At 40.5% G+C, this 14021-nt stretch overlaps 1 protein-coding gene across 1 annotated transcript; it reads right to left on the reverse strand.

Moving 5' to 3' along the window:
* Nucleotides 1-2970: 2970 nt before the first annotated feature.
* On the reverse strand, nt 2971-6055 carry LOC130495735 (uncharacterized). Its single transcript, XM_056987230.1, has 7 exons — nt 5330-6055; nt 5116-5247; nt 4412-5037; nt 4045-4332; nt 3860-3965; nt 3439-3588; nt 2971-3291 (listed from the first exon to the last, which is right to left on the reverse strand). Exons 1-7 carry the CDS (start codon nt 6053-6055, stop codon nt 2971-2973), a joined length of 2349 nt encoding a protein of 782 aa, XP_056843210.1.
* Between the last annotated feature and the right edge of the window lie 7966 nt (nt 6056-14021).

Here is a 14021-nt window from a genome sequence, read left to right on the forward strand (position 1 = left end):
CATCACTTGAGTTAAGCGGCTGAGATCTATAGTATCATGCAAGCAACTTGTTTAAAGCATTTATAGTAATTATATTCTCCATTCCTGAATAAAAGCCCTATGTCTAGCACTCTTTATCACATTTAAACAACCCATCATATTTTTAGTTAGAGCAACTATGTTGCTCATTTTAGGAATGTGTTACTTTTATTTCATCATATAACCAACTTCACCTAGGATTGATTAGTAGATTTTATTTAATTGGGTTCCTAGCTCCTCGTGATTCGATCCCTAAGTACTACAGCTGTACCTCTTATTTGAGAGAGTAAGCTCTACTGGGTAATTTGAGCACTATCAAATTTGGCGCCGTTGCCGGGGAGCTTTGATCGCCATTAGATTTAATCTTATTAATCTTCAGTTTTTCTTTTTACCCCCTTTCTGATTAAAATTTTTCTTGTCTTTTCAGGTACATGCCCAGCAGTACCAGAAGCAACAGGGGAAACCAACTATTATTCTCAGAGGATCCTGCACACTTGGAACGCTCAATCCGCAAAGACCTACGCTCCGCATTGATCGACAGAACCGCAGTACCGTCGACTGATACTCACGTTCAACCGTCGACCGACACTCAGACATCACCGTCGACCGATACCGTTCGCCAATCCACATCGTTCGATACTACTCACCGTACATCGATCAACACTATTCCGCGGAGAATGTTCGCGATTGTTATCCTCACGCAGGGCGAGAATGGAAACCTGTATGACCAAGATGGTCATATGCGTAATGCAACATGTCAAAAGCTAGATGCACTGGGAAACATAATCCCTGAGCCTGAAGCTGAGGCTACAGGAGAAGCTCAAACACGATCGTTGGCAGACTACAATCGTCCAGACGAGTACTACACCAACGGACTAGCTATTCGACTTCCAGAGATTCAGAAGCCGAACTTCGAGCTCACGCTTCAGTACTACTCTCTCGTGTCTCAGATACCTTATTTTGGGCTATCACACAAGCATCCTATGGACCATCTGGAGAGGTTCGAGGATCTTATCGCTGTTATTCGTATGGATGGAGTCCCTGAGGATTACCTACTCTGCAAGCTCTTCAAATACTCACTGATTGGAGAAGCTTCGCACTGGCTCAAGCAGCTACCTACAGGATCACTAACATCCTGGGCCGACATCAAAAACGCCTTCCTGCGTAACTTCTTTGATGAGGCACGCGCTGAAGACTTAAGGAGCAAAATCGCCACTTTCGCGCAAAAGCCTAGTGAGACTTTTAAAGACGCGTGGATCAGATTTAAGTTCTTCCAGCGAGACTGTCCACACCATGGATTCAATGAAGTGTAGCTGCTAAGCACTTTCTACAGAGGTATCGCCTTGAGGTATCAGATGGCTCTTGATACTGCTAGCGAGGGGAACTTCAACACTAGGAATCCAATAGAGGCTGTGAGACTTATTGAGAACCTAGCCAACAGCAGCAGCACCAAGAACACTGACTCTGACAAGAAGAAATCGGTTGCAGCCATCGGAGAAGACCAGATGACTGAAGTCAGAGCCAAGATAGATGCTTTACATGCATTTCTCGGGCAGCCAGTGTACTCAGCTGAAGAAGGAGAGGCTAGAGAAGATGATACAGAGGAAGATGTGAACTACATTGGAGGTACTGGTTTTCAAAGATATGGAAACCAGAGTGGAAACATAAACTTTTTTGGCAGTGGTCAGAAGAGTAACTACAACCAGAGTTCAATGTATCAGAAACCCTTCACCAACACAAGGAACTACGGCAACTCAGCTTACCAAAACCCACCACCACCCACCCATGAGAGTAAGTTTGATGCCATGATTGATAGAGTTCTAGAAGGTCAGCAGAAGCTTACAGTAGACTTCAATGGGAAAATTGACTCTGTCTTCAACAATCTGACCACAAAGATAGACACCATTTGCACTCAAGTTAAGAAACTTGAGACACAGATTGTCCAGACTGAAGACTCTATCAGGAGGATTGGAACTTCTAAGGAAGTAGGGGAAGGAAATAGGAAACACCACGTGAATGCCATTATAGATGATGATTTCTGGCAAGTAGTGAAACAAGAGAAGCTACAAGAAGGAGACTTTGAAGTGGAAAGTTCACTAAGTTTCGGTGGATCACAATGGTGTCGATCGACACCAACTAGTCCACATCGATCGACATCAACAATGCCATTTCCGGATACGACTGCAGATTGCAACGCGGTTAGGATATTGACACATGCTGAATTCACGGCTTCTCATCCATACCCACCCACCCACACCTACGAAGATATCGACCGACGAGACGAGCCACTCATCGATCGACACAAAGACAAGAAACGTATCGATCGACCCTTTTCTCCACCTATCGATCGACACGCACCTCTCACATACCAAGTGCAACTACCATCGATAGACAGCAACCGAATCAATGCACTCAGACTCACACCGAAACCACAAGCTAACCCTACAGAGATTACTGGTAACCCTTCAGACACTACACCTACATCAGAGGGAACTGACACTACAGGAAATGTGGGTAGTAATAGCGCCCGAAAAGCGCTATGATTCATATTTAATAGCGCTTCCTTGGACGCTCTGACATCGCCCGTTATAAAAGGTCCGACCCTTTTAATAGCGGTTTTCCTTTGTGCTATTATTAAGTTTATAACAATAGCGCTTTTTTAATGCAATTGTTAATATTTATAATAACGTTTGACAAATGTTATTATAACCTAATAATTTGATTTTCCCAAATAGCAAAGATAGCAAATGTTTCGTGTTATTAATTAGTTTTTTAATTATCCGGAAATTAATTAATAATAATTAGTGAATTGATTTGTTTTAATAATGAATTCGAAATATGAAATAAAAAAATTTAAATTATTGAAAAACCAAAAAATAGTATAATTATTTAAATTCCATAACACAACATTATCACAATTATACAAACCATCACACAAGTGCATACAACCTATTAATCTACCACTAATAAACCTTCACAATCATCCCTAACATAAACACTATCATCATCTGAAGCTTCATCACCCATATCATCAACTTCTTGGATAGGTAAAGGAGCACCACCTAAATCCTCTTCTGTTTCCAACTCATGATAACCTCTAGGTGGTGCTCTCATAACAACATACCAATTTGAAGCATCATCCTCCCTAGAGTAGAAAACCTGTTTTGCTTGAGAAGGTAGAATGAATGGATCTTTCAAATAGGCTGCTTGGTTCATATGAAGGTTAACAAGAGTGAAGCCATCTTCTTCCTTCACACCATTCACTGTTTTTGCCTAGTTGCATCTAAAGAGTGGCACTTTGAACATGTGATAGTCGATGACCAAAATCTCCTTTATCACTCCATAGTATGTAATCATATCCGCGACCTGTCTCATATTTCGAGCACTTGATCTACACATGCTAAAGGCTTCATAAGTTACTCCACTGTTTTGTGTCTTCAGCTTGACCGCATCAGTATGAAACCGTTGGCCATTGATGATGAATCCTTTATGTGCTAAAGCAACATTTCTTGGCCCAAATGCCAACCACCTTATCTCCTTAGAATGACTATCTGTTGAGTCTGAATGAATCTGCGACAGGAAATCAGAGCATGATCATCAAGCCGAGGTACTTGAATTATAATCAAAACATGATAATATATACCAGAAAACCAATCATCAATCTACAAGCTAACCAGTCATCAAAATACTAAAAATCCAGACAGTTCATCAAGCTATAAGCTACTCAAACATCAATTCACTAAAATCTGGACATGTTCTTCAAGATACAAGCTAACCAGGCATCATGATACAAGCTAACCAGTCATCAAAATAATCAAGAAAAGAATATGGAGTTTGAAACCTTATTTTTAAGCCATTCTGCAAAGTGGTCAGTATGGTATTTCCATAACAAAGTTTCATTTCTAGCCAATCGAGCATCCTTTGCTTGCAACTCTTCCAAATGCATCCTGATTTTAAATTAAACAACAGTATATGAAAATGAACTTATGAGTAAAACTAGTAGAAGAAACATAGAGAATTACTTACTCAAGAAATGGATCCAAAGATGCCATGTTCATTAGCACATAGCGATGTGCAATGTCTCTATCTTTATCTGAAAGGGTAACCTCTATACCCTTCTGCAGAGGTCGGCCTTCAACCACCATTGTGTCAGTCTCGACATCTTCATTACGATTAACTGCTTCTTGAACTGGTACTGAATCTTTAAGGAACTCTAAACAGAATGCAACGCATTCTCCAGCCAAATACGCCTCAGCCATACATGCTTCTGGCCTTGCATAATTCTTCACAAAAGCCTTTAGTGTTTTCATGTACCTATAACTCAGGAAATATGAATATAAGTCAAACATCATTGCGGAAAGTGCATATATTGAAGCAAATGAGTTAATCAAACCTTTCAAAGGGATACATCCAGCGGAAGTGAACTGGTCCTCCCAAGCGTGCCTCTTTTGATAGATGTATTGGTAGGTGAAACATGATATCAAAAAGGGCTGGAGGGAAGAAGCGCTCCAGCTGACACATTGTTTCCACAAACTCTGTTTCCATGGATATAAGTTTCTCTGGGTCAATGATGCGCTGACACAACCTATTGAAGTAACTGCATAATCTATTTATGGCTATCCTAGGACCCCTATGTAACAACCCTCTTAATGCAGCTGGTAACAAGTTCTGTACTAGGACATGATGATCATGCGACTTTAAACTACCAATATTTGGAGGGTTAACTGAAACACAATTCGCAATATTACCACAATAACCATCAGGACCTCTAAACTTAGCTAACCTTTGGCAAAAAATGGTCTTCTCTTTCTTCGATAACCAGTAGGCAGCAGGAGGTAAGTATGTTTTCTTTCCCCTCACCTCTGTGTGCAAGTGCTTTCTGATTCCAATATCTTCTAAGTCTTTTCTTGCTTTCAACCCATCTTTTGACTTCGCACTTTGCATCAACAGAGACAATATAGCATCAGACACATTCTTTTCTACGTGCATAACATCAATATTGTGACGAACAGGTAACTCCTAACACATTAAACAAGAAACTGTTAGGCATATTCATATACAACAATCACATAATATAGGTCAGTTACTATACTTTACCTTCCAGTAAGGTAGATCAAAGAATATTGATCTCTTCTTCCACCGCCATAGTTCATTTGATTCATCACACTCTTCTTCCACTACCCTCTCATCATCTTCCAACTCTAGTCTTTTCCTTTTTTTTTTCCTTCTCTAGAGGTCTACCAAAATCATTCGTAAAAGCTTGTAGTGTCTCATATATCTCAGCGCCTGTTTGTATCCTATTCGCATTCACTTCCTCCACAGTGTTGTCAAACCAAGCTTTTTTATATCTGTAACGATGGCCAGGCGGTAGTCTCCTTCTGTTACCCATGTAGACAAACTTGCGGCTAAACTTAAGCCACCTTGCAGGTGTATCCTTTCCGCATACATTGCAGGCTTGTTTCCCCTTTACTTTACATCCAGACAGTGTTCCTAAGGCTGGATAGTCACTGATACTCCAAAGTAGCAAGGCTCTGAGATTAAAATTCTCCTTCGCAAATGAGTCATACACTTCAATACCCTCAGCCCACAAATCTTTTAGATCGTCTATCAGTGGTGCTAGGTAAACATCTATGTTATTACCAGGAGCAGTAGGACCAGGGATCAACAAAGTCAACATTATATTCTCAGCCTTCATACACATGGTTGGAGGCGTGTTACAGTTCACTAACAACACTGGCCATGTGCTGTGATTGGTGCTTTGCATGGAGAAAGGGTTCATCCCATCTGTGGAAATCCCAAGTCGAAGATTCCGTGGATCAGCAGCAAAGTCTGGCCATTTAGCATTCACTTGTGCCCAAGAGATAGAATCAACGGGGTGCCGTATTGTACCATCTTCAGTGGCATTGGTATAGTGCCAACGCAGATCTTCAGCCATCCTCTTTGATCTAAACATCCTCCTAAACCTGTCCTTGATTGGAAAATATCTTAGGACCTTTGCCGGAATCCCCACCTTTATCTCATTACTGTGCTTATCCATTTCCCATCTTGAAACTTTGCATCTTGGACAGCTTTGTAGGTTCTCGTACTCCTTTCTATACAGTATGCAATCATTCTTGCAAGCATGGATATTGTCGTAGCCGAACCCAAAGATCTTCAGAAATTTCTTGATCAAAGTAGTTCTCCGACACACCACTTTTAACCTTGAATCTGTAAAGTCCCATGATAGCTGAAACCTTTGTGTGCTTGAGACAACCCGAGTATAATGGCGTTTGAGCATCTCTTAGCTTTTTTTGTAAACTCAAGTTCCTCTGGTGCTTCATCATCTTCGTTGTCAGTTGTCGGGTTTGGACCACCTTCGTCCATGAAGAATGCTGTCTTAAACAAATCAAATGCCTATGTTTCACATTGAAGTACACTGTCTTCTGCAGAATCTCTTTTTTCACCATGAATACTCCAACGAGAACTCTTATACTTCTTATCCATACCCCTAATCACCAAATGCTCCACAATTTTATCCAGTGACTGATGGCTCAGATTGCGGCAGTCTCTACAAGGGCATAGCATTTCAAGAAGACTTCCCAATCTTCTTGCTGACGAATTCACGAAATTAGTTGCTCCTTCTGAATACTCGTGGCTATTCCTACAAGAATCAGACAAAAGAAGTTAGCTTTCTTTCAATCGGCGAGTACAAGTGAGATCGAGAGATTGTAGGTTATACCTTGGAAGCCAAATCCACGTCTTATCCATTTGCTTACTTTCAATCGGCGAATACAGGAACGGCTGGTTCGATCTTAGCTTTCTTTAGGGTTTGTTTAGGTCAAAGCTCGCGAGACAGAAACAGAAAGAGAGATGTTGTGTTCTGAAATTTTCCAACTGCAAACAGAGACAGAAAAAAATGAACGGCTGTGATCAAAGATTTGGAGAGCAATCGGACGGTCTATGATTAATCCGAGTGCAATCTTAGTAGTTGCTCCTTATTGGTTCAGAAAAGAACGGCTCAGATCAAAGTTACCAACACGAATTAATGGTATAGGATTAATCCGTGTGCAATTAAAAAGAATGGCTAAGATTGAATTTGGCGAGACACATCCATCGGCCTATGGTTTGCACGTCTGCAATCTTGGAGGTTACTCCTCATTGGCTCAGTATATTAATTTCGTTTGAAATCTTACAATTAATATATATATAGGATTTTGAAGCAAAAAATTAAATTAAATTAAATCTTAAAAATTAAAATATCAGTATTCTAATTTTTTTTTAAAAAAATCGTATACATAAAAATATTTTATGTGAGCTTTTATAAAATTGATCAATCTAGCTCATATGTTCACAAACACTACTACTTATTTGTATGTACAAAGACTTTAGGGTATAGGGTTTGAACAAATGAGTGTTTATAAAATTTATAACTAACTAGTTTTATGAAATTAAGATTACAATATCCTTTTTATAAAGAACAAAATTGTGAAATCAAGAACAATTAGGGTATAGGGTATATGTTTGTACTTTAGGGTTTAGGGATTTCACTTTAGGGTATATGGTTTTAATTTTGGTCTTATCACCTGTGGTTTTAATTTTTAAAGCTTATGGTTTAATGTAAAATTATGCACTTTAGGGTATAGGGTTTAACAAGCTAAACATTTTCACACACAACCATTAATCATAATATCACACATAATATTTGTTTTTGTCAGTTAACCATAACATAATATTACACATGATTTAACCGAGCATAAAAGTACTTTAAAATTCTATCACACACTAGAAATACATTGCCGACATAACAACTTGAAAACTGTTTCAGACGACATGTTTAGACAAACTTGATTTTGTCATTTGGCCATGCCACAACCGAACCCATTGCATCAGATATGTATTCAATCTCTGAATTTGGCCTCCAGACTTTTGCATCATCGATCTTAGCCACATCAATCCACACCTTGCTTGCATTTGGACCTAGGGGTACAAAGTGGCACAACTCATTCGGATCCGTTGAAGCTACTCTTCCTTCAGCTACCTTACGTCCAGAGTTGTTGCAATCCAAGAGAATACACTTCTGCTTCGGACTTCTGGTCGAACTAGTGCTGCCTGGACTCTACAACTCAAACAAGACGACATAAGCAAGTTCCAACATCAATTAAGGACTCAACATCAATCATCATACAAATAAATAAATTAACTTCATGTTAACAACATACCACTGCTTTTTTCTTGGCTGGTTTCGAAGGTGATGCTATTTTCTTGCCTGCACATTTAGTAGGTGTTACTTCTGTAGCTGGGTGTAGGCATGACTTCAACCTTCAGGACTGGCCATGCTATTTTCTCGCTAAGTGCATCACCAATCAAGAACATATCAGCGGTTGGCCTCCACAAATAAGCCTGATCATTGAACACCTTCACAACTTCGATAATAACAGCATTGGGACCTAGAGGTATATTGTTAAGCATCTCTTTGGGCTTAGAAGAGCACATGAGACCTTCAGCAATAACCTCATCCTCGTCATTTGTCCAATCATAGATCTTGCATCTTCGAGATTCACCTTCCTTGCTTTGCTAAAATGCAAGAAGGTAATGATTAGAGATAACTCAATTGTTGTAAGAAGAAAACAAGGTACAAAAATTTACCATGGATACATCTTCAGAGCAGTTTGTATCCCTATCCAAGATCACTTTATCCATTGGCCAAGCTATCTTGTATCCCACAGCTTCATCAAGAGTTAACACGTCTGTTGTAGGCCTCCAAAGTGAAGCTACTGAGCTTAGTGCAGACTTAACTACGATAGCCACTGCATTAGGACCAATTGGTATACGACCAATTTTGTACTTCGGTTCATCATAGCAGAATTCTCCTTCACCAACAACAACATCCTCTGATTCAATCCAATCGAGTATTTGTACTCTGACTCCTACTTTGAATCCACCACTACTCTCAGATGCTTCAGCATCATCATTATTTTTCTGAAAGAAGGCAAAGGAAATCGTAAATGTCTTAAAACTAATTGACCAAATGTAATGAAAAGGATTACCTTCTTCCCAACTAAGTCTTGCACCATCCCCTTTAACTCTTCAATCTCAGTTTTCATTTCTGCAATCTTTGCGTCTCTAAAATGCAGATATGCTAGCTTAGTAGCCGTAATCCCTCTACCAAACCCCCTTACTCGTCCAGGTTTGTCTTTTCCCAAAACCTTGCTTACAGCATCTTCCCTTATGTTATCAGCAGCTGATGTTGAGTCCATCTGACTGTCAAGTGACTGTATTTGTTCATGATACATTCATTTAAACACAAAATAATTCATTGACATAATCTATTAATTATACACAATATATAACTTGCATAATTCTTACAATAGTCTCAGCAAACTGTGGCTTCACAGGTCTGCCATCAGCATGAGTGTGTCCCGCAATCCAAACCTTCGATCTACTCACCTTACTTGGGTCTTTACTCCTTTTTTCTATATAAAAACAGACATATCTCAGTACCAGTTTAATCTAACAAGCTGAAGATGTACAATATATAGATGTTTGACTACTCTTTTACCATATCATCAGCTAAATGAAGCATCCCTTTGCGGCTAGTGGTGTGAGGAATCTGATTTCTTCTCATCGCTCTGTACTTGTTACTCGTTTCCTACAATATAAATATGACAGTGATTAAATCTATCAGATATGACCTTTAAGGATGAAACTTACTTAGTTGTAGATAACTCACCGTGAAAGATTTGGTAGTTTTACTCTTAACCCAAGAGTTCCACACTTGAATGGATGGGATGTTGCTCGGTTTTAAAGCTATTCTCTCAGCTGCAGTCTTCGCCACACGTACTTGTGACACCAGCCTCGACTTCCCAGCCCTCCACACATTTCCAAGCTGCTTGAAAATAACAGCTTTCTGCCAATCTTCTTGCAAGTTAAATCTCCCCTGCATCACAATAAGCAAGTTAAACATGTTATAATTTCATCTTGCGGTTCAACAAAACATACTAATGTGTATATACAAACCTGAATTTCTTCCCACATTGTTGCTTTAGTCGCTGCATCAAGATTTCTCCAATCAGCGAGTGTAACCGGAAATGTTCCCTCACAAGAGGACCAAGAAAAGACGATAGTGTTATTGAACCAGGTCCAATATGCTCACCAATGTCATTGAATGTGACCATAATCTTATCATTGGGATTTTCAGCCACCTGCGCAACTTTGTTGGTCCTCTTTTATTTTTTTTTTGAACTTCCTCCCCTCCTAGCTCAACTCCTTCAGTACTAGGAATCTCATCATCTTGCGCAGTGCCATCTTCTTCCATATCGCGAGCTTCTTCTTCATTCCCTTTCTCATTGAGAACTCCATCATCTTCCATATTGGCCTGTTCGTCTTCATTCTCTTTCCCATTGCCATCTCCATCTTCTTCAGCCTCTTTCCCATTGCCATCTCCATCTTCTTCAGCCTCTTTCCCATTGCCATCTCCATCTTCTTCAGCCTCTTTCCCATTGAGTACATCTTCTACCTCATCAACTCGGGGAATATATTCAGGTGTAACATCTTCTAGCTCATCATCATCATCATCAGGTGTAACATCTTCTAGCTCATCATCATCTTGAGCAGCCACTTTCTTGATTCTACTACTTCTTCTCGTTGGCGTTAGAACTAAACTCTTTTTAGGGGAAGCCGTTTTCTTTGCTGTAGCTTTCTTCACTTTTAGTTGCGGTCTCTTGTCCTCCAAGCCTTGATCTACTACCTCCAAGCCTTGATTACGTCTACTCCGACGAGAACCAACTTTTCCTCCTCCTCTTGTCTTTGCCATTTCTGAAACTAATAAAAAAATCCAAAATCAAATCGAAACCCACAATCATATTCAAAATCTAAACCGAACAAACCCATAATCGAATCATGTGTTAACGCGGACATGCATGTGAAAAGAGATTTGAATCGAAGAGATACGATCAAATAGAACCCCAAAATCAAAGAGATTCGATGAAAGTTTCTAATCTAAACCCACTATTGAAAGTTTCTAATCTAAACTCAGAATCAAATCGAAACTCATACCAATTGAAGCTTCCACTCGAGAGAACTCTGAAGAACTTTGATGAGTCTCGGTTTCGATTTCGAGGAATGTGAAGAGAGTGAAGTGAAGAGAAATGGGTTTCGATTTAAATACTTAGGGTTATTTTTAATATATTTTTCATATACGATAGCATTTATTTTTTATTTGCAATGGTAAGGCGCCTCCACTTACCAAATTAACGCGGCTGGATTATTTTATTTTGCCGCGTCTACAAAGATAGCTTATACATTCCAAAAACGCTATTATAAAGGCCCGTGTTGAAATACAATAGCAGAGACGCAAAAACCGCTATGCTACGACGCTATTAATACCCACATTTCCTGTAGTGTGAAGGAAGAAGGTTAAGGAGTAGGAAGGAGAAGATTCCTAAGAACCTTAAGGGGGAAGCTAATGAAAAAGAGATTGATGGTTTCACTAAGAGAGTTATCAGAATCCCACCAGAGAAACCTTTTGAGGAGGTTTACTTCACAAGCAGATTGTGGATGTTCTTTAGAGAAACAAGGGAGACTGGAAATGACATTAGAAGAAGGTTTGAAAATGTCAGAGAAGATATGAGGAAAATGATTACTTTGAAGAAGAAGAGTGATCCTGGGAAGTTTGCAATACCCTGTGTAGTACAAGGGATTGAATTTCCTCATGCACTATGTGACACTGGTTCATCAGTCAGCATCTTACCAAAGGTCATGGCAGACCATCTGGGCCTGCAAGTAGAGCCTTCACCAGAGATCTTTACATTTGTGGATTACACTCAGAAAAACTCTGGAGGCTTCATCAGACACCTGGAAGTACATATTGGTAATGCTATCGTCCCTGTGGATTTTCATGTCCTAGAGATCAAGCTAAATTGGAACTCTTCCCTCTTACTTGGAAGAGCATTCATGACTACAGTAGGAGCCATATGTGACATGAATACCAACAGGATGTGCTTGACTCTGATAGATCCAGATATCCACTACGACCATGTCAAGCTTGGCAAACCACCAGCCAAATTAGTGGTAAAAGATGATGATCCTGGTATCATTGCAGTTTGTCATTGTGAAGTCGAGTACGAGACAGAGTACTCGGGATCGATCGACAGCACCTTAACATCATCATTCGACACCCGCAAGTCAGAGGAGATCGACAACAAACAACGATCATCGATCGACAGAGACCCACCAGATGATGAACTCGATCTACCAGATCTTTGCTACCCGAATTTCGCCGTCCCACCCAGCAGAAAGGAAGATGATTACTCAGTAAAGAGTTGGGCAGATAGCGGATTTCATGAGAGTTTTGCAGTAGACATAGCCACCTCTTCCCACAGTGGAGACCACAGTGAAGAACATGATGCAGACTACTGGGAAGAGAGAGCTTGGGAAAATTACTTGGAGAATGACAGATTTGCAAATCGATTCCCACACTCGATCGACGTCAAACACCCACCATCGATCGATTACCTACTACATCCATCAAAACGACATCGTCCATCGATCGACATAACCAGTACCACATCGATCGATATTAACCTGGACGACTTAAAGGACAAAATCGGAATTTCACCGATTAGGGCAACACATGGGTATAAAATGTTTATAACTCCAGCCAAGAAAATTCAAACCTCTACACCTTTTACCCAGCAGCTTCCAGCATTCAGCAATTTTTCAATGGAGGACTGCAACACCATGAACAATCGATCCAACCATGCAGCTAGACGTGCACCATCGACCGCCACCACCACATCACCATCGATCGACGCCATCAACAGAGCTCAATCTCGATTTCATGAACCTTATGATATCAGGAACATTTCACTAACACCTGATGAATTTGGAATTTTCAGGGACACAGATGGCTATGCAAGAGCAATGGATGGAAGAGTTCTGCACATAACCAGAGAAGACATAGCAGACATCCTCCAAGTTGCTAATGGACAAGAAAATCTGTTCACACAGCAACGTGGCCATCCAGACATCCTAGTTCACGTCCAGGACAACCACCACGTCACCACAAGGGAGGATACAGTTCCTCATACCTTCGGTCAACCCAGGAGTTCACCATCGATCGACATCGTTTCATCACCATCGATCGACGGCAGATATCCCGGATCGATCGACATACCAAGAGTCAGATCGCTCGACAGGCGATTGGAGTTTAGACGACGTGCCTTCAATACTGATGGATCCAAGAGATTCAAATGGGAAGCAAATGATGAATATGGTGTCTACAGAGATGAGTTTGGCTATGATAGAGGAGTTGATGGTGAAATCATCCATGTTACCAAGGAGCAAATAAGGAGAATTCTGGAGAGAGCATCACTTTTTCACAGAGGTTTCTTACGCCTTCCAGTACACACACGCCCTTACCATGCATACAGACAACCACCAGTACCCTACAGTAGAGAGGAGATAGATGATATGGTGACTGATGTATGGAGAGCTCAGGCACACCTTGAGGCAAACATGCAAACATTGGTGGAAGACACTTTCCAGCCTATGGATGTCAGTTACAAGGACTTCCAGAATGATATGGCTGAGATAAGAGTGGAGCTTGGAAACATATTAACCATGCTTGAGAAGGAGGCTATGCCACCAATATCGATCGACAGAGTACCTGTAACATCGGCAAGACTACATCCAAGGACCGACCAGAATGTTCATCACCTAAGAAAGATGAATGGGAGATCGATTATATCAATACACGGATTGGAGACGTCTACAACCCTCTCAACAACAATGTCGAATGGTTAAGCAAGAGGATGGATCTTCTACAGAAAGAGCTAGCATCAATTCGCAAGAAAGATCAAGCTAAGAATGCTACTTTTCCATCGATCGATACACTGTATTCACCGTCGATCGACACAAGGTTCGCAGCACTGGAAGATAGGATGAAAGCATACGAGCAAAAGAATGAAAAATTCAGCTCACTTATCCTGCGATACCAGAACACACTGTCACAGCAGCTGAACGAG

The sequence above is a fragment of the Raphanus sativus genome, chromosome 6 (assembly GCF_000801105.2).
Source record: "Raphanus sativus cultivar WK10039 chromosome 6, ASM80110v3, whole genome shotgun sequence".
Lineage (NCBI taxonomy): Eukaryota > Viridiplantae > Streptophyta > Magnoliopsida > Brassicales > Brassicaceae > Raphanus > Raphanus sativus.